Below are 25,771 nucleotides of genomic sequence, written 5' to 3'. Positions count from 1 at the left end.
TTTTTCCTGATTACTATTATTGTTGAAAGTCAAAGTAAAAGAAAATCCCACATTTTGGGTTGTCCCCAGAAAAGTAATAGATGGAAAATCTTCCAATGGGGACACTAGTTCTGGTGACCTGGGGGTCCCCAAGAAATTCCCTTACTTTGCAGAGGTTTCCTCTCTTTTACTGTTTGGCTATAGGACACAGATGGCAAACAAAACAAAAAATCTGACAGGGGTCGTAACCCTCCATTGCTCTATCCCAATTTAAAAAAAAAAAGTTTTGCCTATAGTTCTTTGTTAAAGTGGAGTTCCACCCATAAATGTAACATTACATCAGTAGTTTTAAAAAAATGTCATTAGTCCTTAGTTTTTTTTAGATGCCTTCAACGTGTTGTTGCTAGGCAGCATAGTTAATCTTCCCTCTTCCTGCACCTAGGTGCTTAAGCTTCCTAACCTACACCGCACAGACTCCTGGGAATGTAGTGGGTGTAACTTTCCAGGAGTCTGTGCACTCCCCAGTCTCGAAGAATCATGTGACTTGGACAGCACAGGTGCTGAAACCTGATCTGAAACCTATTACACTGCTTGTGCAGCACTGAGCATGTGCGAGATCTGCAAGGCTGAAATCCAGGAAGTCATACAGTCTGGCTTCATGATGCCCACACTTAAGATGGCCCCAGTCAATTTCTATTTTATAAAGTGTCTAAATGCTGTAACAACCTAACAAAACCGACTTTAGTTTACAGACTAACTTTACCAAAATCCATTAAGCTTGTGTATTACAGGGGTATTTATATTTAAAAAGTGAAATTGTGGCCGGAACTCCGCTTTAAGCTCTTTGGACGTACTACATACTCCAGAGAGTGAAGAGTTTAACAAGTAGCAGCCACGAGCGTATTTTTTTGTTCAGCCAGCACCCAATGTCATGTAAAAGTACTGAGAATATCAAGTGGGAGGAGTTTCCCTATCTCCTCTGCTGTCTATGAAGCCAGAAGCGCTCAGCTCTGAGTATTTCTGGTTTCCGAGCTGTCATTCCATCCTCTACAGCCAGGGGAGCAGCTAATCAAGCATGATCTGTGCTTAATTAGCTTGAATGGAGGGCAAAGGAGATATTTGGGATGTAACAAACCCCTGATATATCCATAAAGATGGCTTGTCACCAGCCCAATGCTATTGCATAGTGGCCTTATTAGTAAAAAAAGTTAAATGAAAAAAAAGTAAAACAAATAAAATAATAATAAAGTATTAAAAAAAACAACTGAAAGTAACCTTGTCACCCCGCATACTCCTGCAAATGCAAATGTGTGTATAGGGTGTGCACATGTATGTAAACTGTGATTGCACCCCACATGTTATATATCACAATGAAAGTCAAAGTGGGAGCAACTTATTAGGCCCATCAATCACAGTTGATTCTAAACAGATAGGGGCAGATTCACGTACATCGCCGTAATTTTGCGTCGGGCGTAGCGTATCTAAGATAAACTACGCCGCCGTAACTTTTTTTTTTCGAATCCTCAAAGAATTTGCGCCGTAAGTTACGGCGGCGTAGTGTATCTTTGGCGGCCTAAGGGCGCGCAATTCAAAACGATGTGATGGGGGCGTGTTTTATGTAAATACGTCGTGACCCGACGTAAACAAAGTTTTTTTTAACGGCGCATGCGCCGTCCGTGGGGGTATCCCAGTGCGCATGCTCAAAATTAAACTTGAACAACGAAATTATTCGCGAACAACGTAAAAAAATCTAATTTCGACTCGGGAACGACGGCCATACTTAACATTGAGTACGCCACCATATAGCAGCTTTAACTATACGCCGGAAAAAGCCGAACGCAAACGACGTAAAAAAATGCGCCGGACGTACGTTCGTGGATCGCCGTAACTAGCTAATTTGCATACTCAACGCGGAATTCGACGGAAACGCCACCTAGCGGCCGGTGGAAAAATGCACCTAAGATCCGACGGCGTACTAAGACGTACGCCTGTCGGATCGATCCGAGATGCAGTCGTATCTTGTTTTGTAGATACAAAACAAAGATACGACGCGGGAACTTTAAAATTACGCGGCGTATCAATAGATACGCCGGCGTAATTCTTTTGTGGATCTGCCCCATAATCTGTAAAGGCTTTTAAAGTAATGCCGCGTACACACGATCATTTTTCAGCATGAAAAAAAAAAAATCGTTTTTCAGCATGTTGAAAAAACAACGTTTTCCCAACTTCATCATTAAAACGACGTTGCCCACACACCATCGTTTTTAAAAAATGATCTAGCAAAGCGCGGTGACGTACAACACGTACGACGGCACTATAATGGGGAAGTTCCATTCGCCTTTGGGCTGCTTTAGCTGATTCCGTGTTAGTAAAAGACGATTTGCGCTTTTCTGTCTGTTACAGCGTGATGAATGTGCTTACTCCATTATGAACGGTAGTTTTACCAGAACGAGCGCTCCCGTCTCATAACTTGCTTCTGAGCATGCGCGGGTTTTTTACGTCATTTTAGCCCACACGCGATAATTTTTTACAACCCGAAAAACGACATTGTTTAAAACGACGTTAAAAAAAGCAGCATGTTCGAATTTTTTTTTTCTCGTTTTTCAGAACCTGAAAAATGATGTGTAGCCCACACACGATCATTTTAAATGACGTTTTTGAAAAACAACGTTTTTATCATGACGAAAAATGATCGTGCGTACGCGGCATTAGTGTCTTATATTGATCATTTTAAGTAACGCAATTTTTTGCCATTTTGTGGGTCCATGCAATTTTGAAGCTTCACACATTTGGTATCTATTCACTCTAAAAAAAATATTATTTACCAAATTGGGGATTAAATTGTGCTTCTGTGCAATAAAATACATTTTAATGTAATGTATTTTTTCCTGAAAATTTTGTTTTGATAAACCGCTGCTCAAAACTTGTGTCATAAAAATTGCAGCTTCTAGTTTCTTCTTATATAATGCATGAAGTTTAAAGGGGTTGTAAACCCTCAAGTTTTTTTTACTTTAATGCATTCTATGCATTAGGGTGAAAAACCTCCTGTCATTCAGCAGACCCCCCCCCCCCCCCCCAGCCCCCCTTATACTTACCCGAGGCCCTGTGTTTCCCGCAACGGGAACGAGCATACCAGCACTGGCCAGTGTCTCGTTTCCTGATTGGATAGATTGATAGCAGCATAGCCATTGGCTCCTCAATCAAATCCAATGACACGGATACCGAGGGGCGGTGCCGAGTCCTGCTATCTGTGTCTATGGACACAGCAGCAGGACACGGGAGCATGCCCACACGGGTGTCCCGAAGGAGATCGCTTCTCCGACGGGACACTCAAGAAGAGGAGGAGCCTAGAGCACAGCGGAGGGATCCCAGATAAGGAGGTAAGTGTGACATGTTTGTTTTTTTAAAAACCCTGAACCTTTACAACCCCTTTAAGTTATTGTATAGGTAAAAATTATTTTAAAAAGTGTACAAAAAATTAAAAAAAATGCTGTAGAAGGGGAACTACTGTAGTTAATAGTATCCCTGTGATTCAGGCCCCATACACACCATAGAATCTATCCGCAGATAAATCCCAGCAAATGGGTTTCTGCGGATAGATTCTATGGTGTGTACACTCCGTCGGATATTTATCCGCGGATAAATGTTCCCTGGGATGGATTTCCAGCAGATGGATATTTGCTGACATGCTCAACAAATCTATCCGCTGGAATCCATTCCAACGGATGGATCCGCTCGTCTGTACAGACTTACCGGATCCATCCGTCCAAAGGGATTCCCCGCACGCGTCGTAATGATTTGACGCATGCGTGGAATTCCTTATATGACAGCGTCGCGCCCGTCGCCGCGTCATAATCGCGGCGACGGCGCGACGCGTCATCGCCAGAGGATTTCCGCGCGGATTTCAATGCGATGGTGTGTACACGCCATCGCATAGAAATCTTCTGAAATCCTCGAGAGGATTTATCCGCGGATACGGTCCGCTGGACCGTATCCGCGGATAAATCCTCTCGTGTGTATGGGGCCTAATAGTCGTATGTAGCCACTCTCTTTTTTGCAGTGGAGATGATGAGTTTCCCACCAGTGCCAGACTGGGACCAGTAGGTCTAATAATGATGACTTTGTACTGGTTTCACTGCTCACTTTTGGCCCGTACACACAATTTGAATTTCGTACGACGGATCGTACGACTTATTTCGCTTAATAGTTGCAAGTAGAAATTTAATGGGTTATCAAAGTCACGAAAATTCTCATACGACAGAAAAAAAAATGAACTGTCGTGATCGGCTCTCGAAAGTAGTGTACACATGATCCGAAAATCGTAAGATTCTTCCTCGGACGATCGTTTTCGTATGATATTCGGATCGTGTGTTACGGGCCATTAGTGATGCACTGGGGAGGCTATAAGCAAAGATTTGGCACACACTCCAATATACTGCAAATATACGTTGTACAAGGAGGGATGATTCAACAAACGAATGTAGAACCAAACCTGAAATATCAGTTTTAGGTGAAGCTGAGCTTTACATTTTAGGTGAGGAACTTACATTGTTTTTGAGTAGAATGTTCCATCATTCCAGACCCAGCCCGAGTCATCTTGTGTCCTGCTCAGTCCAATCCAGTAATTGTTAGAGTTCAGGAGATTTAAAAAATTCTGCAAAACAGAAAGACAAATAATTAAAATAACTGACATTTTTTTTCCATAAAAAACTGCTTGGAACATTATACTGAACTGCAATGAACTCCAGTGTTTCTTTACATATGTAGGTTATTTATACATTATAGGTATCCATCGAACTTTAAAGTTGTTGTACACCCTTACATGCACCCAATGAAGCGACTGGCTGCAGGCGATACACAGACATGACATAAATCCTCCTACATAAGTTGTACCTGTTTATCTGCACCTTCTCTAGATCCATTCAAAATGATGAATTTTAAAGCTGGTTCAGAAAAACGGACAGAGCGCTGAAGTTATACTCTGCAGAGCTCAGTGAGGAGAGTTCTGAGAGCTGATTGGAGGGAAGGGACACACCCACCTTCACACAACACACAGGAACAGAGCTGAGGCTGTCAACCACAGGTTGTGTGCTGGAGCTCCCTTCCCTGTCACCTTTTATCTCTTGGTGTCAGGAAAACCTGCCAGAAATGAAATGATTCATGCTGTTAAGCCGCGTACACACGATCGGTCCATCCAATGAGAACGGTCTGATGGACCGTTGTCATAGGTTAACCGATGAAGCCGACTGATGGTCCGTCGTGCACACCATCAGTTAAAAAACCGATCGTGTCAGAACGCGGCGACGTAAAACACAACGACGTGCTGAAAAAAATGAAGTTCAATGCTTCCAAGCATGCGTCGACTTGATTCTGAGCATGCATGGATTTTTAACCGATGGTCGTGCCTACTAACGATCGTTTTTTTTCCCATCGGTTAAATTTAAAGCAAGTTGGCTTTTTTGTAACCGATGATTAAACAACCTATGGGGCCCACACACGATTGATTTTGACAGATGAAAGCGGTACATTAGACCATTGTCCTCTGTCTATCATGTGTACGAAGGCCTAACAGAGGAATGAAGCAGCAGACAGAAATTACACTGAGGCCCCGTACACACGACCGAACATGTCTGCTGAAACTGGTCCGCGGACCAGTTTCAGCAGACATGTTCGGTCGTGTGTACGGCCGACCGGACAGGTTTCCAGCGGACATTTGTCCAGCCGACCGTTTTCCAGCAGACAAAAATTTCTTAGCATGCTAAGAAACATGTCCGCTGGAAGCCTGTCCGTCGGACGTGTTCGGTCGTCTGTACGACTCACCGGACATGTCCGATCGGCCGCCATCCCTCGCATGCGTCAAAGTGATTGCGTGGAAGCTTTGAACTTCCAGGGCCGCGCACGTCATCGCGTATCGTGTACGCGCGGATTTCTGTCTGATGGTGTGTACAACCATCAGACAGAAATCTCTGGGCGGACATGTCCAATGAAAACGGCCCGGTGGACCGTTTTCAGCGGACAGTCCGTCCGTCTGTACGAGGTATGAGTGCTCTTAATTGAGACAAGCACACACTATAAAGGGTCTAAAGCTGGCCATAGATGGGTAGTTTTTTTTTCTTTTTCTTCAGCCAAAATAACTAACATATTCATCCATCCACACAAGCAAGGTGGGTGGAGGAATCCCCTTGTCAGGATATTTTATTCTGATGGTATTATATTTAGTGCATTTATGGTATAGTGTTCAGTGGTCAATCAGGTTGAAGATATTGAGCTCTATGTATAGAGTGTAATATAATTGCATTATGATCATGTCCAGTGGGGGGTCATGTTGGGGGGTGTAGTGTTCTATGTATAGAGTGTAATAGAATTGTATTATGATCATGTCCAGTGGAGGGTCATGTTGGGGGGTGTAGTGTTCTATGTATAGAGTGTAATAGAATTGTATTATGATCATGTCCAGTGGGGGGTCATGTTGGGGGGTGTAGTGTTCTATGTATAGAGTGTAATAGAATTGTATTATGATCATGTCCAGTGGGGGGTCATGTTGGGGGGTGTAGTGTTCTATGTATAGAGTGTAATAGAATTGCATGATGATCATGTCCAGTGGGGGGTCATGTTGGGGGGTGTAGTGTTCTATGTATAGAATGTAATAGAATTGTATATTGATCATATCCAGTGGAGGGTCATGTTGGGGGGTGTAGTGTTCTATGTATAGAGTGTAATAGAATTGTATTATGATCATGTCCAGTGGGGGGTCATGTTGGGGGGTGTAGTGTTCTATGTATAGAGTGTAATAGAATTGTCTTATGATCATGTCCAGTGGGGGGTCATGTTGGGGGGTGTAGTGTTCTATGTATAGAGTGTAATAGAATTGTATTATGATCATGTCCAGTGGGGGGTCATGTTGAGGGGTGTAGTGTTCTATGTATAGAATGTAATAGAATTGTATTATGATCATGTCCAGTGGAGGGTCATGTTGGGGGGTGTAGTGTTCTATGTATAGAGTGTAATAGAATTGTCTTATGATCATGTCCAGTGGGGGGTCATGTTGGGGGGTGTAGTGTTCTATGTATAGAGTGTAATAGAATTGTCTTATGATCATGTCCAGTGGGGGGTCATGTTGGGGGGTGTAGTGTTCTATGTATAGAGTGTAATAGAATTGTATTATGATCATGTCCAGTGGGGGGGTCATGTTGGGGGGTGTAGTGTTCTATGTATAGAGTGTAATAGAATTGTATGATGATCATGTCCAGTGGTGGGTCATGTTGGGGGTGTAGTGTTCTATGTATAGAGTGTAATAGAATTGTATTATGATCATGTCCAGTGGGGGGTCATGTTGGGGGTGTAGTGTTCTACGTATAGAGTGTAATAGAATTGTATGATGATCATGTCCAGTGGTAGGTCATGTTGGGGGGCGTAGTGTTCTATGTATAGAGTGTAATAGAATTGTATTATGATCATGTCCAGTGGTTGGTTATATTCTGGTATAACAGATTTGTATATTGATCATGGTGAGTGTGAGGTGATGGGTGGAAATAAATTTATTATTACTCACCTTTTCTTTTGCATTATGAATAATTGCCAGGGATGAATCGTGTGATTTGCAGAAGTTCTGGCTGTCCGTCCATGTAGCAATCTGGTCTGAGATATAGTAAAATTTTCCTCTGTATAAGATCCAATCATCCTCACACCGAACTTCTACCACTTTTGTTTCTGTTGTCTCTCCTACAAATAGATGAAATTGTTTATTTTAGCAAATCTTTTACTTATGAACTAATAGACTAATGTTATTAGAAAATTACAAAACTATTGAAAGAAAATAGGATATTACAAAAATACAAACAGAAATACCAAACAACAAATAATTATTGTATAATGAGATGATAGAAAAATTGGGCTTGATTGGGCGTTTCACCTCTAATCAGAAAGTAGTAATGGAAATACTAGGGGTGTGTCGCCTTCAGTAAAGATCGATACTATACAGTATATGCATCGATTGTGGGTAGAGTAACAAGGGGTTAGGACAGTCTTATATCTGTCTATTTCTCCCATTGGGAAATGTTTGTCTTAGTAACATTATTGATGGGACAGAAGTTTTGGGAAATGCATAATTGTTGAGCAGTAGATGAGGTGAAATGTTACCAAGTGACCCCTATTCTCTCTACGAGGGAAATTCCTCTCACATTGCAGAGATTTCCTCTCAGTTCTTTTCATGTGTCTGTTGACAAGAAGTGAAGGAAATAATCCCCAATGGAACACAGGTGGAAAAACAAAGTTAACCTGACAGGGATATTAACTCTTTTTGACTCTAACACTGAACGGAAAAAAGTAGATAAATACACTTACGGCCGGGTTCACACTATTGGGAATTGGATGGGGGGTCCCCGCATCCAATTTCGCAATAGTAGGAGATTTCGACCGGCTCTCTATGGAGCTGGTTCACATATCTCCGATGCGGCTCCGCTGCGAATTGCACAGGACTCCTTTGCGCCTTTTGGTTCGCTTCAAGTCTGAATTCAGCCAAAAATTCAGGCTAAAATCACACCTGAAATGGTGAACCAGGACGCACCAGATCCCTGCTGTGAGCCGCATGCAGCAATAGTGTGAATCCAACATAAGGAAAAACTGTCTGGGATTGGTCTACAGGGCCGCTGATAAGGCAGTACAACTGGTCCTGTAGTACTGGGCCCAGTCCTTATCAGCTAAACAGGGGGGACCCAGGGCAATGTTGTTGTTTATTTCAGCCTAAATTACTATTCTATACCCCTACTCCTACTTTGCTTACCAGGGCTTAAATTACATTTCCCTGGGCCCCGTCCTATCAACAGTGGGGCCCAGGAGGAGGGAGCAGAGGAGGGACTTTCTATTAATTTCCAAGGTGTAGGCAGATAAGATCAGTACAGGCATACCCCACTTTAAGTACACTCACTTTACATACACTCGCGAGTAAGGACATACCCGTGAGTGAATGTAAAGGGCCTCACAAGTACTGTACAGACATTTTGCAGCCACAATAGAAGGAGCTGAAGCTCAGAGAGCATAGCCCGCCCTGTTCCAGTGTGCCCCTGACACCCCCACTACAGCCCCTGAGACCTCAACTACAGCCCCCTGATCCCCCACTACACCCTAGAAGTGAAAAAGGGTATTGTTTCACTTTAAGTACATTTTCGTTTTAAATACATCCTCTGGTCCCATTGTGTACTTAAAAGTGGGGTATGCCTGTACTTCGGTTCTGCTGCATCTTGGGAGGTAGAGGTGGGATTGGGGGACCCTGGCAGGAAGGTTGTACGGGGCCCCATGGTAAAGCAGCCCTGTTGGTATATGTAGGAATAGGAATCTTCTAATTAGTGATGCTAGTGCAGTCTGAACTCTCAGTGATGGGTGTGTGTGCTGTGTATTGGTATTTTCTCCTTGCCAGAGCAGAACTGTCAGCCCAGAGTCTAATAGAGGGTCCCCATAGGGTCTCTTGTCAGAGCTCAGAGTTGATAACTGACATCATCCAGGCTGCTGGAGAATGGTAAAACTAAATTAATTAAACCTTTAGCTTTCTTTCATGAAATTCTAACAGCATCTATGAGGTTTTTCAGTATCTTCAACTAGCAGCAAACTCAGGCAGAAAAAGGACAGCCTCCATGGGGGCCTAACAGTCTGAAGCCTCGTACACACCACCGAGGAACTCGACGGGCGGAACACATCGTTTTCCTCGTCGAGTTCCTTGTTAGGCTGTCGAGGAAATCGACAAGGCAAGTTTCTCCATTCCCGTCAAGGAAATAGAGAACTTGTTCTCTTTTTGGCTCGTCGAGTTTCTCGACAGTTTCCTCCACGAAAATGTACACACGACCGGTTTCCTCGGCAAAAAAATATCTCCCAGCAAGTTTCTTGATGGATTCTGCCAAGGAAACCGGTCGTGTGTACGAGGCCTGACACTTAGCATGACACCCCCTACCTTGACAGGGAGAGAATACAAGTAATAAAATATTAAGCACTTCCTGAAATGCAGGACTGCACCATTAAAACAATAAAAAAAAATTGTACTTATAGTATTACAAATGCCCATTATTGAGGGGCTCTCCCTGAGAGAATTGCTCAGTAATTTCCATCGTTTTGATATAAAAAGGTGACATGTTAACTAGTCAGTCCCCCTACAACTAATATTTCAGCTAAGAGGAGATGCTGACATGTCACATCACCCATTCAGAAGGCATTACATCACATTCAAGCAAAATCCAGTAACTTTATATTTTCTTTGTATATGATTGGGTGTTCTTTCCAAAGTGATTCTTCACTTTATTCCACCTCATTCATTAAGATAAGTGAAAACTCAATTTAAAAGTGGGCACACCCTTTTCCTTTAATAAATCTATAAATCAGGCACACTGTGTCTGTTGTGGGCTCAAGTAGTACAAACTGTGAAAGTACCTGTTGATTTTTCCAGAAATGTGAGGACCTCGTCACTTTCTGCAGAAGCTGTTAAAAAAGAACAAAGAATGTTATGTCTGTCGTGCAAAATGGTATATTGTGTGCACTACAAGCCTCATCAACCCACTATGTATTGTATGACCACCGTGTCTCCTTCTATAGTTATGTAGTGTCCCCTTGCTTTCAGCATAGGCGCTACGCTAAAGTTAGTGGGAATGGGAGAGTTACTTTGCTCCCATTCGTGGTTTGTCTAAATTTGGGACTTCAGTCATCCCAGAAATGTCCACTGGGTCAGTCTGTGATCAAGGGGTGCAATACCACCCCTTGCCAGCAGTTGGCGCCATAGGGGTTCTGGCAGAGCAAGTTTTCCCCAGCAGCCAATTGGAGGAGTTTTTCCCTCGCGGGGCATGCTTGGGGAGAGTATATCTGTGACAGGGGTCATGTGTTGAATAGTCTTCGTGGTGTCCCCGTTCCAGGTGCGGTATCCACCTTCAGGGTGCGCGCATCCATGGACCCCGCCAGCGTGGCCCACCTGGCCAAAGCTGAAAAGCTGAAAGCTGCATCGAACCTCATCCTGAGGAGAAAAGGGATCCCAGTGTTCCACTGGGTTCCATGACCTGTTGAAAGAATCCCAGTTTGGGATCGGGCGTCCGGACCACTGACAGGTATGATTGCTGTCATCCGGGGTCTATATAGAAAAGTCTGCTGGGAGGATTCGCTCTCTTTATTCACCTAAGTCCTTTATTGAAATTGGCCTGTGGCAGAGGCCCTAGAGCCAGGTCTGTGAGGGAGACCTGTTCCTCCCAGCTAGTTCAGAGTGGTGCTTCGGCTGCCAGGCCTATTATAGGGGTCTGTCCGGGGGCACTTCACCCACTCCAAGTAGAGCGGCGACGAGTTACAACAATTGGTACTATACAGAGCAGTATTGACTGCTCCATTTAATATCCAGGCCTAATACCGCAAGGTTCTCTTCTTTTTCCTTCATCAATCTTGACCTTCCCAATACGTGTTGATGTTGGCCGTGTTTGGCCTGGACAATAAAGCATTGAAAACCTTTTATTGGCTGTCTGGACCTTCGCTCACTACCGCTGTTCTCACAAATACACCCCTAGACACCGCCAGGGTAACTTAGAAGGCCGATTCCAAAAATCAACCAGTGGCTCCTTCGGGGGGGGAGCGCTACAGTTACAATGGAGGATAAGCCTAGACATGAAGTGTCAGGGAGAGTGTTATTCCCAGGATCACCAAGTAAAAGAAAAAAAAACTAATACAGCCTCACACTCAAGAACTAGAAAGCTGCAATATATTCATATTTTTTTTTTAGTTTTTGGGATTATTTTACGGTGACCAGATTTTTTAAATGAATTTCGGGGACATATTATTTTTTTTATTGCCAAATGGCACACGACTGCCTATTACCCAGAGCACTGGGCACAGGACTGCATAATACACAGAGCACTGGGCACAGGACTGCATAATACACAGAGCACTGGGCACAGGACTGCATAATACACAGAGCACTGGGCACAGGACTGCATAATACACAGAGCACTGGGCACAGGACTGCATAATACACAGAGTGCTGGGCACAGGACTGCATAATATACAGAGAGCTGGGCACAGGACTCCATAATATACAGAGCGCTGGGCACAGGACTGCATAATATACAGAGCGCTGGGCACAGGACTGCATAATATACAGAGCGCTGGGCACAGGACTGCATAATATACAGAGCGCCGGGCACAGGACTGCATAATACACAGAGCGCCGGGCACAGGACTGCATAATACACAGAGTGCTGGATACAGGACTCCATAATACACAGAGCACTGGGCACAGAAATGCATAATACACAGAGCACTGGGTACGGGATCTATTATTTCTGGTGAGTGAGGTCACCAAAGGGGGAGTCACCTTACATCTTTACTGTATAGTGAAGCACTTTATAGATTTTGTGTACAATATATTGTTTTGTTTTATGTCACAAACACATTGATATATTGGGCACTCAGCATTAGAATGTGTACTGTTTGATACAGACTCCTAGCGTAAGGTGACCAGATTTTTAAAATGAAATCCGGGGACATATTTTTTCTTTACTAGTAATGGCAACAATCAGCCACTCTCTGCCCGCCTCACAGGATGGGGAGCGGAGGAAGATCACTCCCCCAGGGAAGGCAAGGAGATAGGCAGGTGGCTGGCCAGGATTTGAGCCAAGGCAGGAGAACATGCGTGCGAAGCTGAATGGGCATGCGCCCGAAACTGAAGAAATATTCCCTCCGCTCCTACCAGCACATGATCATCAGGAGGGGGCTCAGATAATGGGAAAAATACAACCCCCCTATGCTAATAGGCACGGCGGAGCGGGGGTATGTAATTCTATTTTATTTTATTTTAATTCTGCACTGATTGTCTTTGAAATTCCCCTGCCCTGTATTAAATCCAATCTGGGGACAAAACCAGGGACAGACTTGGTCCGGGGACAGTGTCCTCAATCAGGGGACTGTCCCCTGAAACTGGGGATGTCTGGTCACCCTATCCTAGCGCTGCTCCATATTCTTTATCACTTCACATATATTATACAGTCACATCAGCCCCCCCAATGGAGCTTACAATCTAAGGTCCCTAACTCATAGTCATGCATATACTACATACACTATAACCTACCAGCGTGTCTTAGGAGTGTGGGAGGAAACAGACACACACAAGGATATACATACACAGGGCCAGATTCACGTACCTGGGCGCATCTTTGTGCGGGCGTAGCGTATCCTATTTACGCTACGCCGCCGCAACTTAGACAGGCAAGTGCAGTATTCACAAAGCACTTGCTCCGTAAGTTGCGGCGGCGTAGCGTAAATGGGCAGGCGTAAGCCCGCCTAATTCAAAGTAGGCTGGTAGGGGGCGTGTTGTATGGAAATGAATCATGACCCCACGTAAATGACGCGCCTAACGAACGGCGCATGCGCGCACATGCTCAGTATCACGTCGAATTTTCTCCCTAAGTTACGCCGGCTCAATGCTTAGTCGACGTGAACGTAACCTACGCCCATCCCCATTCACGTACGACTTACGCAAACGACGTAAAATACGACGCTGTTCCAACTTTTCCGATGTCCATACCTTAACATGACTTACCCCTGCTTTATGAGGGGTAAAGTTACGCCGGTCGTACGCCTTACGTAAACAGCGTATTTTAATAAGAATGTTTGTGAATCGGCGTATCTAGCTCATTTGCATATTCAATGCGGAAATATACGGAAGCGCCCCTTGCGGCCAGCGTAAATATGCACCCAAGATACGACGGCGTAGGAGACTTACGTCAGTCGTATCTTGGCCGAATTCAAGCGCAACTGATTCTAAGAATCAGGCGCATAGATACGACAGCGCTCATTTGGACATACGACGGCGTATCAGTAGTTTGTAAGTAATTTGTGAATCTGGCCCACTGTGTACTATTATATGTATCAGGGTTGTAAGGATTGGAACTGCTTTTTGAAACATTGATTTTTTTTTTTTCAGATTCTGCCTTGTTTACTTATTAGTAAAATTTAGGACTAACCTCTTACAGACGAACGAGCAGTGAGGATGATGAGGATGATGATCACAGTTACTAATATTGGTGCTCCAACTACAACATAGCGCAAAGTAACTGTGGATGATCTGAGTTTCTGCCAAAATCCTAAAAACAATACAGACATGAGACATTAGAGGGACATAAAATCTGATATTTATCATTATTGGTGTAGAAATCAGATGGAACATAAGAGTCACGGATGAACACTTTAGAGTGAATGGAGATCAGTGTCCACTGCTTGTATGGTACACATGAGAAAATCAACCTACACAGCTGCTATGGGGCCTAAAGGATGGGAGACACCCAGTGAGCCACCCCCTCCTGAGGCATGTAACCACCACCTGCAATAGTTTCTGGCTCCCCACCATGTTACTACTTTTCCTCAACAGCAAGCATGCACTCATTACTCTCTAGTGCCAGGACATCACACCTGCACTTACAGGTCTTGCCTTTTCCCCTCCAGCTAGTGACAGGACAATGAATGGAGAAGCAGTGGGCCTATGAGCTCATCTCTCACTTTGCTCTCTCCTCCTATCAGCTTATTTCTTTTCATCACATGAGAACGACTGATTGGCTTATTGTTTTACTTCTCCCTCTCACAGTCCTAGCTCTGATGTGCAGGGACGCTAAGAGGCTAATACCAGGTAAAATTCAGATATTTACATTTCTTTCCTTTAAGGAAATACACTTAAAGCGGAGGTCCACCCTAAACAAAATTCACATCAGTAGTTTCCTTGTTGAAACATTTTTTTTTTACTTGTCTGAAAGAGCCCGTTGCTAGGCAGCCGTCCTAATCTGCCTACTTCCTAGTCCGCGGTGCTCCTCGGTCTTGTCCTCCTCCTTGTGTTGCCTCTTGGGGAATGGGACACCATGTCTTCTGGGACCTGTGTGTGTCCCAGAAGACAGCCACCTATTTACAAAGCGCGGCGTGACTCGTGCATGCGCAGTAGGAAACGGGCAGTGAAGCCGCAGGGCTCCACTGCCTGTTTCCCTTCGTTAGGATGGCGGCGTCGGCACCCGATCCAATGGACGGATCGGCCTTGGGGGGGCCGTCATCGCAGGCTCCCTAGAAAGGTAAGTGTCCTTTTAAAAGTCAGCAGCTACAGTGTTTGTAACTGCTGACTTAAAAAAAAAATTGCGTCTGGAACACTGTTTTAACAACGTATAAGGCCTCGTACAGACGACCGGATCTATCCGCTGGGATTGATCCGCGGATCAGTTCCAGCAGATAGATCCGGTCGTGTGTACAGCCGAGCGGACATTTCCCCGCGGATTAAAATCCGGCCGATCGGTTTCAAGCGGATAAAAATTTCTTAGCATGCTAAGAAATCTATCCGCTTGAATCGTGTCCAGCGGATTGATCCGGTCGTCTGTACAGACTCACCGGATCAATCCGTCCGCTCCCATCCCTCGCATGCGTCGTAATGATTCGACGCATGCGTGGAAGTAGTTGCCTTCCAGCGTCGCGCACGTCGTCGCGGCGACGGCGCGACACGTCACCGCGGATATATTCCTCGCGGATTTCGATCTGATGGTGTGTACGAGGCCTTAAAGGGGTTGTAAAGGGAAAAAAAATTCCCTAAATATCTTCCTTTACCTTAGTGCAGTCCTCCTTCACTTACCTCATCCTTCCATTTTGCTTTTAAATGTCCTTATTTCTTCTGAGAAATCCTCACTTCCTGTTCTTCTGTCTGTAACTCTACACAGTAATGCAAGGCTTTCTCCCTGGTGTGGAGAAAGCCTCTTGAAGGGGGAGGGGGCGAGCAGTAGTGTGACCACGTGTCCCGGATTGCCCGGGACAGTCCCGCATTTTACAGGTCTGTCCCGGGCACCTTCATTCCAGGACAATACAGTGTCCCGGAATGAAACTGACACAGCCACCCCCCAGGCCAATCTGATGCCCCCAAAAATTGCTGTCGCTTTTCTCACTGACAATACTTGTCCTGGCCTGGAATGTCGGGAGGAGCAAAATCCCCGCCCCCTACTTGTGATTGGAGAAATCATAAATTCCGCCTCTTGTGTCCAATCACTGTGCTGTGATTCGTTACAGCACAAGCTGATTTTTGGAAAGGGAGGGGTGTCCGTGAATGGTAGTTTGGAAATGTGGTCACCCTAGCGAGCAGGAGTGTCATGACGCCCACTAACACACAGCTCCTTTCTCTATCTGCAAAGTAGAGAGTGTCCTGACTTGCCTGCTCGCCCCCTCCCCCTTCAAGAGGCTTTCTCCACACCAGGGAGAAAGCCTTGCATTACTGTGTGGAGTTACAGACAGAAGAACAGGAAGTGAGGATTTCTCAGAAGAAATAAGGACATTTAAAAGCAAAATGGAAGGATGAGGTAAGTGAAGGAGGACTGCGCTAAGGTAAAGGAAGCTATTTAGGGAAAACAATTTTTTCCTTTACAACCCCTTTAATAAATGGAAATCTGCAATAATTTGTGTCATACATTTCTATTGTTTAGCCTTAAGGGAGCTTAGTGGGAAGGAAAATGTTAGAGTCTAGCACGTATGAATCTGCACACTGTTCCCCAGAGCAGAGGTTGGCATAGTGACAATCTAATCACACAATGTTTTGTCTCCTGGGCTTTTCTCATCCATTGCAGCCAAATCACTTGCATGCTGCCAGAGCTTCACTTTATTGCTTCATAGAAACCTTCAGTAGGTGAAGTAGGGGTTGCATTGCTGACCACCTTCTGAAAATGCTGTTTTCCTAGCTGTATCCATTTTTTGAAGACAAGCATGAAGCCAGTGAGATCAAAACTGGTCTCTGTACTTCTTCATTGTTCTGGTTTGAAGACAAAAGGTCTGCCAGACAGCCAGGGGCCCAGCATATTTAGGAGATTCGCAGTGACTTCCTCCGCTCTGTCTCCTCTTTGCTTTTCAGTCAGTTCTCATCCACATTTGCTAAATAATTTTTCTACTATGCTAAAAAATGGGTTGTAATTTGACATGCAAATCAGAACACATACAGCTGAATAAGTCAGAGGAGGGACATTTCCATCCCTCTCCAGCATGGCAGTTCTGCTTTGAGTCTAAGGAGATGGATCATAGAAGTCATACCAAGCAGTCTCCCCCCTGCAGAACGTTTTCACAAACTTTGGGAGACCTTAGGGATATACAAGCTTCATACATGTTCTCCTAAAGGTCTCAATGAGAGTTCTGAGCTCGACACAGTATTGTAAAAAAAAAAAAAAAAAAAAATTATATCTTCTTTTATACTATTATTATTATCAGAATTATAATACAATTTTAATAGGGTATTCATTCAAATAAATTTTAGCAACATCCATCAGTTTTTTTCGTTTTCTGTGTAGTATTTGTTATTTATCACTTACTCGTATTTTATTTGATTGCACTTTCTTTTTATTGTGGCTCCACTTGCATTTTTCCCCATAATAATAATTATTTCCACTTTCTTTTATCTTTTTGTTTTAGTGAATGTTTTTTTGATACAATGGGGGTTATTTACGAAAGGCAAATCCACTTTGCACTACAAGTGCAAACTACAAGTGTAAAGTGCACTTGAAATTGCATTGAAAGTGCACTTGGAAGTGCAGTCGCTGTAAATCTGAGGGGGAGACCTGAAATGAGGGGAAGCTCTGCTGATTTTATGATCCAATCATGTGCAAGTTAAAATGCTGTTTTTTATTTTCCTTGCATGTCCCCCTCGGATCTACAGCGACTGCACTTCCAAGTGCACTTTCAGTGCAACTTCAAGTGCACTTTGCACTTGCAGTTTGCACTCGTAGTGCAAAATGGATTTGCCTTTCGTAAATAACCCTCAATGTGTCTATGTGGCATATTGCTGTCAATGTACTTGCACTCCCTCTTCTGGTGAACATTTCTAAGACCCAGGATACATACTGTACATTTAGTGATTTTTATAACTTGTTAATCTTCATAAGTTCCATTTTACATCACTTTGTGTATTTTCTACATATATATATTTTTAAAAAATGTTAATTTTTTTCCCTTATTGGTGATCTGGCCACCAATTCTCCTGGTTTTCTTGCTATTTAGAGTTTAAATCTTCTCCTGTAGTTGTGTTCCCCAAGGCTTAAGAAAGGGTCTTGATGCCCGGAAACCTGTTGCTGTTATTCCCAGTTACTGCTGGCAGCTTTCCCTGTTGTTACACTGTGCCCCACTCCAGCAGCTTCCTAGCTCTCTGTGTGTTGCATGTATTATTTTTAATGGCTGCACACTCACAACGGTTCAAGGATAAGCTGGTGAGCTGCTCTGTATCCTGGACCCTTTCCCAATTCACTTGTCTCCATGTGACATCTGAAAGTTTCTGATTCCTGTTCATCATGGTGCTGGTTGTCCTGATTGTAACGGCACCCCAAATGCGAAAGGAGTTAAAGCCGTTTAGGATATTCCCTTTCCGAACACAAGGCAGCTACCGACACTCCACAGTCAGGCGAACGAGACCCATAAGAATAATTCTTCCCCAGATACGAGACACAGCTCTGTATGAGGTTCAAGCAGGTCTGACAGTCTTTATTGAGAAAGCAGGCTCTTATATACACCAAAGGAATACAGCAGTACCCAAATGAACAATGGCCCAACTCCACCCACAACATCACACAATGGTTACCTAACGAGCCCCCCAATACACATCATCCTCAAGACATCTCTTAGCAGACACACTGACTCCGGGACCTGACCTAATTTACACAAGCTAATTAATTACCATGAGTAGTCTACTGTGCAATAGTGCATCAGACCCCATAGCTGAATTATTCCACATACAAGCCCTCCATTCCAACCTGCTGATACTCACTTCACTTTTTGAACGACAGGCTGAGCTGTTGTACAGAAATCTTCTATGACCAGGCAGAAATTTGCAGTGCAAAGTGATGTGATGAGCCATAACTTAAAATGCAAATTGACAATTTGCTTTTTTTCATTATCACAGAGAGAGATGTGATCACACAATATATTGCTTTACATGTCTCTTGGACGGGTTTATACAGGTACAATTTGAATGCTAAATTACAAGTTGTCAATGCAAAGTCATGGGTGAGTTCAAACACCAACTCAAGCTATAAAACATCCAATAAAGGAACAGCAATACAGCTCAGTACAGTACACAGTCGTACATCTGTATGTTTTTTCATACCTTCTTTAGGATTATCTGCAGACTTTTCAGAGTCCTTGTTTGTGAGGGGTGCTAAACATCCTGTACAGAGAGAAAAAACATTTTTATACATCTATTCTTAGGACACCAATATATCAATGTACAGTATAGGAGCAGCAAATAAAGTGTACAGCTACACAATATGGTCAAATGTTTGTGGACACCCCTCCAAATAATTGCGTTCTGGTCCTTTTAGTGAAGTGGTTAATGCTGACACATACAAAAACATTGTAGACAATTGTGCTCTTCCAATATTGTGCTTACACTGTGGGGAAAGTTCTTTTCCATTCCAATACCAATGTGGCCCTGTGTACAAGGTCAGCTCCATAAAGACAAGGGGCCAGATTCAGATAGAGATACGACGGCATATCTCCTGATACGCCGTTGTATCTCTGAGTTCCGACGGTCGGATCTATGCGGCTGATTCATAGAATCAGGTTCCGCATAGATATCCCTAAGATCCGACAGGTGTAAGTGACTTACACCGTCGGATCTTAGGCTGCAATTCCAGGCCGGCCGCTAGGTGGCGCTTCCGTGTCTTTTACGCGTCGAATATGCAAATGAGCATTTCCGCCGATTCAGAAACGAACGCCCGCCCGTCGCTTTTTTTTTACGTCGCTTGCGTTCGGCTTTTTCCGGGGCGTATAGTTACCCCTGGTATGTGAGGGGTATCCTATGTTAAGTATGGCCGTCGTTCCCGCACGAGTTTTGAATTTTTACGTCGTTTGCGTAAGTCGATTCAGAAAAGAGCTGGATGCAAGTTACGCTCACGCCGAAAACCAATGACGTCCTAGCGACGTCATTTGGAGCAATGCACGCTGGGAAAATTTGCGGATGGCGCATGCGCTGTTGGATCGGCACGGAGACGCGCCTGATTTAAATAGTACACTCCCCCTAGCCGCAGAATTTAAATTCCGCCGGGGGAGTTACGATACGCCGCCGCAAGTTTTTAGGTAAGTGCTTTCTGAATTAAGCACTCGCCCCAAAAACTTGCGGCGGCGGATTGTAAATCAGATAGGTTACGCGGATCTAAAGATCCGCTAACCTACCTGAATCCGGCCCATGGTGCGAATAGTTTGGTTTGGAGGAACTCAAGTATTCTGCACAGAGCCCTGACCTCAACCCTACTGAACCCCTTTGGGATGAATTGAAATGAGTGCAAGTTCCCAAAGGTGGACCCCAAAATTTTATTGAACGTCTTACCAGAGGAGTGGAGGCTGTTATAGCCACAGAGAGCAAGTCCAACTCCAAATTAATGGCCATGGCTTTGGAATGGGATTTCCAACAAGCTCATACAGGTGTGATGGTCAGGTGTCCACAGTCATCTGGTCATTTAGTTTATCTAGAGGAGCCTTTATCAACCCCTTTAACACAGGGGAACCCTTGAAATAACCTTTTGGTCTCTGGTAACCCCTGATAATAACTACTTTATCTACAGCTCATGGTAGAAAAAGTATTATGATCAGTAGGATAAATCCCCCTGAGGCCTCATACACATGATAGGTTAAACAGAGGACAACGGTCTGATGGACCGTTTTAATCGGTCTAAACCGATCGTGTGTGGGACCCATAGGTTCTTTAACCATCGGTTAAAAAAAGCCAACTTGCTTTAAAATTAACCTATGGATTCCTAACTGATAGGTCAAAACCGATCGTTAGTAGGCACAACCATCGGTTAAAAAACCCGCGCATGCTCAGAATCAAGTCGACGCATGCTTGGAAGCATTGAACTTTGTTTTTTTCAGCACGTCGTTGTGTTTTACATCACCACGTTCTGGCACGATCGGTTATTTAACCGATGACAACGGTACTTCAGACCATTCTCATCGGATGGACTGATCGTGTGTACGCGGCTTTACATTTGTGGTCCGTAACTAACATCTCTCCTTACAGATTGCTAATATGATTATTGATGTCAGTGGCTACGTATTTTACTAAATTTGGATGTTGGCAAGGTGAGGGTCCTCTTTCTTTTGCCTACATATTTGAGAACAGAAATTGCTCATTGCTCAAGTTACCCCTATCAATCTCAAGAGGAACCTTAGGGTTTCATGGTTGAGAATAGGTGTCCATTCACATGGGCAGACCTATAGGGCCCGCCTGTCAGTTTTTCAGGCGGACCGATCGGACCCTCCAGACTCCTCTATGGAGCGGCAGACATGTGTCCGCTGACATCCGATCTGATCCTGTACCTGGATGGGGGATCTGTACCCTGTGTAGAAGATCAGATTGTAGTTGGGTGTAAACGGACAGGCAGTCCATTTCCATCCGGCCGCCTGGAGAAGAGAGTGGACTCTCTCTCTGCATAAGCGGAGGGGACACAGACCAGCCACCTACCTGCTCAGCGGGGATCAGACAGATTCTCAGCTAAGCAGGTGGACGTCTATAGACTAGCAGTGCAGAGAGATATAGGGCTAGATTCAGGTACGCGCATTGTTACGGCGGCGTAGCGTATCGAATTTATGCTACGCCGCCGTAAATCAGAGAGGCAAGTGCTGTATTCACAAAGCACTTGCCTCCTAAGTTACGGCGACGTAGCGTAAATGGGGCCGGCGTAAGCGCGCCTAATTCAAATGAGGATGAGGGGGCGTGTTTTATGTAAATGGTTGGTGACCCGATGTGATTGACATTTTTTACGAACGGCGCATGCGCCGTCCATGTACATATCCCAGTGTGCATTGCTCCAAAGTACGCCACAAGGACGTATTGGTTTTGACGTGAACGTAAATTACATCCAGCCCCATTCACGGACGACTTACGCAAACGACGTAAAAATTTCAAATTTCGATGCGGGAACGACGGCCATACTTAACATTGGCTACGCCACCTAGGGGGCAGCTTTATCTTTACGCAGCGTATCTCTTATGGAAACGGCGAATCTTTACTGCGACGGGCAAGCGTACGTTTGTGAATCGGCGTATCTAGTCATTTACATATTCTACGCCGAAATCAACGGAAGCGCCACCTAGTGGCCAGCGGAAAAATTGCACCCTAAGATACGACGGCGCTGGCCTTCGAATCTTAGGTAGGTTTAAGTGTATCTCAGTTTGAGCATACACTTAAACTTACGAGGGGCTTAGATTCGGAGTTACGTTGGCGTATCTACTGATACGCCGGCGTAACTCTTTGTGAATCTAGCCCATAATATATAGACAACAGAATCAAAGAAGAAACCAAAAGAAGTGCATCAATGTACAGAAAGAGAGGAGGAGAAACAAAGGACAACTAATTCATGGAGTATAGTGCCTATTGAAGAACCTATTGAAGATTGGCAGTTTTTTTTTTTCTCTAATAAGTCTTCTTTTATTTTTTCCATGGATAATTATTATAATTCTGCTACTGAGGCAAGGCTTCTTATAAAGGGCAGCGCATTGCACTCCCTCAGGTTCTAACTTGTCTTGTTATGTGTTCATTATTCAGACGCCATCTGCTCCCAACCTCTACAAACAAAGGTAACCGGAGCGTACCTGATCTCCAAACGCACATACAGTACTGAATATATTTACACAAGCACGGATCCAATGTCATAATGTTTTCCACAAATATCATATGACATACAAAGGTTCAGCTGCCATATTTGTATTCTATATATCCTTTGTTTCCATGAAGTTTAAAGTAGACGGTCTTTTCTAAATGGTCAAGCTAATAATCGGTGTAAATACTCTCAATAATATGTGAAAAATGCTAAAAAATAAATCCTGACAAATATTTTTTTTCCTAGTTTGAAGTAGAGCGGGGAAGTATAAAAACTCTTGTTAGGTTTTTAGTGGTTTCTGGGGATGTTGGAGAGTTCCTTTCATTTCAGGGGTGGATTTACTAAAGACAAATAGACGGTGCAATTTTGAAAGTGCAGTTGCTCTTCCCGCCTCTCTTACGCTTTGATTTCCTTTTCCCTTACTCATTTTTCATATCCTTTTCTTTTCCTCTGGGACCCGGGTATTGTGGAACCTGGATTGGGTCCCTCCATGTTTTGGAAGGTGGCGTATCCCCGACTACCTGTTGTGGAGACACGCCTCTCGGTGTGGAGGCAGGGGCAGATCCAGGGGGGGCAACGGGGCTATTGCCCACCCTGAGAAGCTAGTTGTGGCCAGGTGAGTCAGCGAATAAGTGTGCGGGCGGCATGGTGGGTGAGCCGGCAGGTGGCTCAGTGGGCAAGTGAGTGTGCGGTGGGTGAGCCGCCGAGCCACCCAGCTGCCCGTCCACTAGGGTGACCACATTTCCAAACTACAATTCAGGGACACCCCCCCCTTCCCAAAATTCAGCTTGTGGTGTAACGAATCACAGCACAGTGATTGGACACACGAGGCTGGATTTATGATTTCTCCAATCACAAACAGGGGGCGGGATTGTGCTCTTCCAGGCATTCCCGGCATTCCCGACCTTTTTTGGGGGCATCAGATTGGCCCGGGGGGTGGCTGTGTCGGTTTCATTCCGGGACACTGTATTGTCCTGAAATGAAAGTGCCCGAGACAGACCTGCAAAATGCGGGACTGTCCCGGGCAATCCAGGACACGTGGTCACCCTACCGTCCGCTCGCACAGTTGATGTGACTTGCGAGCGGACGGGCAGCTGGGCGGCTTGACGGGTGAGTGAGAGAGCGGACGCAGCTGGGCAGGCAGGTGAGAGAGCAGACGGGCAGCTGGGAGGTTCGGTGGGTGAGGTGGCCAATCTGATCATGACATCATCTCTCACCACCCGGGGCCCACCCTGCATCCCTGCAGTTCCGCCCTCACTCACTGTGCAGGCAGCCGTGGGAAGCAGAGAGCTTGCATCATCTCTCTGCTGCCTGACTCTGGGACACAGGAAGTGACAATCCCCATGTTAGCAGGAAAGTGATAATCCGCAACGTGTGGCAGGTGACAATCCGCATTGTGTGGCAGGCGACGTGGCAAATGACAATCCGCAACATGTGGCAGGTGATGTGGCAAATGACAATCCGCAACGTGTGGCAAGTGACAATCCGCAACTTGTGGCATGCGACGTGGCAAGTGACACACTCAGGGCTCCCATTGATTCTGCATTATGGTGAGTTGAACTATTTCATTTTCTATAACAATGTAATAATAGAAATAATGCACTTCAATCATCCTGACACCATAACAACCATAGTACGGGGATGATTGAAGCGCCAACACCAGCCATTTCCCAGATAAATTGCCCACAAAAAATCGTATTTTCTGGCAGTGCCCCTCCCGATACAAGACTCTGGATCCGCCCCTGCATGGATGGCATACTCTGGAGCCCATACAATAGAGTTGACATAATGATACAGGGTATAGTGAGAAACTTAAAGGGTTAGTAAAGGAAAAAAAATGTTTCAGTTTAAATAACAAACATGTTATACTTACCTCCACTGTGCAGTTCGTTTTGCACAGAGTGTCCCCTAACCCGGTCTTCTGGGGTCCCTCGGCGGCTGTCTTGGTCCTGACCACAGTCATGCGAGAGCTCTCATGGTGGTGAGTAATTGTGGGCGCGATCCCGTGATACAGTGAGCGCCATAGCCGATCGCTGTATCACTCGGCCCCGCCCCTCGGCGCCCAGCGCCACTGGATGTGATTGATAGCAGCGCCAGCCAATGGATGCGCTGCTCTCAATCCATCCGCTTTAGCCAATCAGTGGCCAGGCTGAGCGGCGAAGAGGATATCGGGACCGTGCGGGACTTTGGAGGCTCGGGCGGTCAGGTAAGTAAGAAGGCTGGCCGCAGGCCAGCCTGTATTTGTGGGAGGAGTCTGAGGCTATTTAAGACTCCCTCCCGGTCAGGGCTGGGTCGCGGTGGATTTCTGGGTAGGAGGGGGGCGTGTCATATCAGCGTCAGCAGACGCCATTCAGCCGTCGGATTTGGAGGAGGGAGGGGTAGTCCGAGCGCCCGCCCGCTCGCTCATGGCTGCTCCACATGTGGATCTGACCCACCAGCGTCTCTCTGGGCCAGTACCTGGCGGTATGGGGGGAGCGGGAGCCGCCTTCCACCCTGGGCTATCGGCTGCAATTCTCCGGGTACACGAGGGGGGCCATCCAACCTCCCTCCCACTCCTCCGAGCACTCACCGGCGTGTTGCGGGGGCCGTCCGCTCCTCCTCTCTGTCAGTTCTCAACTCACGCTGAGCGAGGGAGGAGGGGGGGGGGGCGGCGGCGGCCGGCAAGCCATCCATGCGCCGCAGGTCTGTTAGGGGATTGTTTCCTTCCCCCGGGGTCCAGATCTTTCCACCTATCTGCCTGCCTGTATCTCCAGCCGGTCAGACACCCTTCTTCCGCCGCCGGCGGTCACGTGGTTTCTCCGGTGCTAGTCCGGGTCCTCTCGCACCGCCCGCCCGCTGGTTTGTCCACGTGCTCACTGAGTAGCATAGGGTTAGCTACAACTGTTATATCGCATGCAGTATGAAACCTGTAATAGTAACACACAGGGAACATGGTAGTCACCCATGCACTTCACATCCAGCTTTGTATTCACTACTGTCAATGTGTCATGCTTCTCCCCCTGTCTCAGGTTTCTGGTTGCTTATGTTTTCATGCCTTCATGTTTCTCATGCGACATTGTTTCTCATGCGACATTGTTTCTCATGCGACATTGTTCTCATGCGACATTGTTTCTCATGCGACATTGTTCTCATGCGACATTGTTTCTCATGCGACATTGTTCTCATGTGACATTGTTTCTCATGCGACC

The 25,771-nt window shown here is 45.4% G+C and overlaps 1 protein-coding gene across 1 annotated transcript in view; it reads right to left on the bottom strand.

Moving 5' to 3' along the window:
• LOC120946683 (C-type lectin domain family 2 member D-like) overlaps positions 1-25,771 on the bottom strand; it is a 44,942-nt gene that overhangs the window by 2,875 nt on the left and 16,296 nt on the right. Inside the window, exons 2-6 of the mRNA XM_040361309.1 lie at positions 19,091-19,150; positions 13,959-14,078; positions 10,396-10,443; positions 7,532-7,701; positions 4,527-4,633 (exon numbers count right to left, since the gene is read on the bottom strand). Of these exons, the coding sequence (XP_040217243.1) occupies positions 4,527-4,633; positions 7,532-7,701; positions 10,396-10,443; positions 13,959-14,078; positions 19,091-19,150 (505 nt within the window). The remainder of the gene's footprint in view (positions 1-4,526; positions 4,634-7,531; positions 7,702-10,395; positions 10,444-13,958; positions 14,079-19,090; positions 19,151-25,771) is intronic.

This window comes from Rana temporaria, chromosome 8 (assembly GCF_905171775.1).
Source record: "Rana temporaria chromosome 8, aRanTem1.1, whole genome shotgun sequence".
NCBI lineage: Eukaryota > Metazoa > Chordata > Amphibia > Anura > Ranidae > Rana > Rana temporaria.
The sequence above is the reverse complement of the archived record's forward strand: the minus strand, read 5'-3'. Positions and strand labels throughout refer to the sequence as shown.